Source organism: Triticum urartu, unplaced genomic scaffold (assembly GCF_003073215.2).
Source record: "Triticum urartu cultivar G1812 unplaced genomic scaffold, Tu2.1 TuUngrouped_contig_5309, whole genome shotgun sequence".
NCBI classification, from domain to species: Eukaryota; Viridiplantae; Streptophyta; class Magnoliopsida; order Poales; family Poaceae; genus Triticum; species Triticum urartu.
Window position 1 is genome coordinate 4,319 of NW_024115975.1, and position 2,478 is coordinate 6,796.

Genomic DNA, 2,478 nt, shown 5'->3' on the forward strand with positions numbered 1-2,478 from the left:
TGAACACAAAAGGGCGAGCTTTCGAATTCTTGTCTGAACAGGGAGTGCATAAATAGCACCCAAAAGGAAGAGCATGAGAAAATGTGATTTGTAAGGGATGACAAATCTATGCGCTGGCTGCTGCACCATCAGATATACAGAGTTCAGGCCCAATTTAAACGTAAATGCACAAGGGCACAGTAATACGTAGCCACAGCCTAAAGGTTCAGAAATAACAGTGTCTTTGATCCGTATGCCTCTTGCATGAAAACTCAGCCAGCACTATCAGAACGAAGAAATACCTGATGCTTGTCGGAGTTTTTCGTAGGAAACCCAGAACACAAACTGCCAGGGGCCAAGCCTGGCCCATGTAGGTAAGAAGCCCTTCCACAATGCTGTCAGGCCCTCATGTTTGACGGTCTTGACCAAACAATCATAAGAATTCCTGTATAGAGCCTTCGCCTCCAGGCCCTGGTTCATCATCCTGGTTTTGATCACATCCGCTGGGCAGCTCAATGTAGTCGCACACAGACCAGAGGCAACAGAGGCTAGTGTGTGAGCATACAAGTTATCGTCGCTGATCTGCTTGCGGATGATGAAATGCTTTGCCTGGTCATAGCAGGTCAACTCGCCCATGTTGACAAGAAATGCTCGCTGGGCATTAGGACCAACCCCCTTCCAAAGTCCTAACAGACCTTCTGCACGGGTGATTTTCGTGAAGGCGTCTAAGATCCCTGTATACCGAGGTTGGATGCCTTGGGCCAACAATCTGCTGTCTGCTTGCATCCTTACCTTGATGAGATCAGCTGGGCTTGCCACCACCTGCACTGCAAAGTAGGAGGCACGTTAACTATTGCGTTAGATAGCAATATATAGGGCAATACTTACATTTGTTAAGAGACCATGATTCTAAATCTAGCAGATAACTATAACACCGCTCAATGGTAGCACCTCTGACTCCAGATCAGAAGGACTATAACATGCTCATCACTGGCTGTCTCTCCTTCTTCAAATCACATATTTTTCCAGGGATACAACCATACAAGTAGTGATGAACTGCCAACTGTTCAGGGGAGGGGGAGGGGGAGGGGGTTATGTTGACTAGTCCAGTTAGATGATACTGTTTCAAATCCGTACATAATTTCTCATCTGGCCATCAGAAACACCGCACCTCACACTTATTTGCCCATTGTGAAGCCAACAGTGAGGAATACGATTGAGGCCTGGATGAGAGTGCTAGTCAAACCATATTGTATCCAGCAACTTCACAACCCTGATGGGGCACGGACGACTGGGCAGCGACCTGATCGATGAGCTACAGCAGCGTCATCTTTCATATTGCTGCAGGGTTTACTTTAGCTTTCTGCTAGGCATTGCCTTCCTTTTGGATTAAACTGTGTGTGTCCTCAGCTCCTGCGTGAGTGTTGGGAGTGCTCGTGTGTGGAGCCTGTTCCCTGAACTTTCTGCGTAGCTCTTTTGTGAGGCTTGGGTGTCGTCGGGTTTTCGCCCCATAGCAGGAATCTCATAGGGGAGTTCCTGTGGTGGGTTTCCCGGCGATGCGTTGAACTCGCTTTCCCCTTTCCCGTCCCCTGTTGACACTAGTTTGATGTGTATTTCCGTTATTCAGTTCATGGAAAGTGGTTATGCCCGGTTCAAAAAAAAAACCATGATGGGGCATCACTGAGTACCCTGGACCTCAGTCCCAAATCCTACACTGTGAATTGCAATCCCTAGTCCCTAGTCACACTGACGTAGAGTGTGTGACACGCACCGTGTCCACTACAAGTTTTGATCACAATCTTATAGTTCATTGAAGCATTATCAGCCGATGTAACGGACATGATTGAGGTTGATGCCACAGCCAAGATGGACCCCACTGTGGCTTCATGTGTCACGGAGGTATTACCAAATATAGTCATCACATGAGGATAAGGTGGAATGCCGGCAATATTTGGAATTTAAGTTGTAATGAAAAAGATACACCCTAATACACTTCTTCATACGTACTAGTACCTCCGTAAAGAAATATAAGAGCGTTTACACCACTACTTCCGTAAAGAAATATAAGAGCATTTATAGATCATTAACGCTCTTATATTTCTTTACAGAGGGAGTATGTAAAAGAATGGCGATGGTTAGCAGTGTTTAAAATGAATAGCTTGTTACGGCATCCAAACAGCCATGCTAGTTTCAGAGATACATTCTCTCAGTTCTCCAACGGACATGATTTCAGATTTACTATTTTGAAAGCCTAATATTACCAAGTTCTCAATCTAGTTCAGGAGATCACATTTCTCCATCATAGCACAGATCAAAAGCTCCCTGATTAGCTAAGCCGAATGGCACACCGCCGTGCAGGCACAAGAGCAAAGCACTTCGACGGATCTGATATTCACAGAGACATGTTACCTGCGCGGCGACGCCGGAGGCTCCCCCAGCACCCGCCTTCTCGAGGAGGCCCACCTCCCGGCCCCCGCCGGCAAGGGAGGACCGGAGGCG

General features: G+C 47.1%; 1 protein-coding gene across 1 annotated transcript; it reads right to left on the reverse strand.

Moving 5' to 3' along the window:
* LOC125529057 (mitochondrial uncoupling protein 3) lies at nt 1-2,476 on the reverse strand (the record flags this gene model as incomplete). Its single annotated transcript, XM_048693462.1, is given in 2 exon segments — nt 1-801; nt 2,389-2,476. Coding segments are annotated over 2 exon segments (625 nt in total), but the record flags the coding sequence as incomplete, so codon positions are not given.
* Nucleotides 2,477-2,478: the final 2 nt, after the last annotated feature.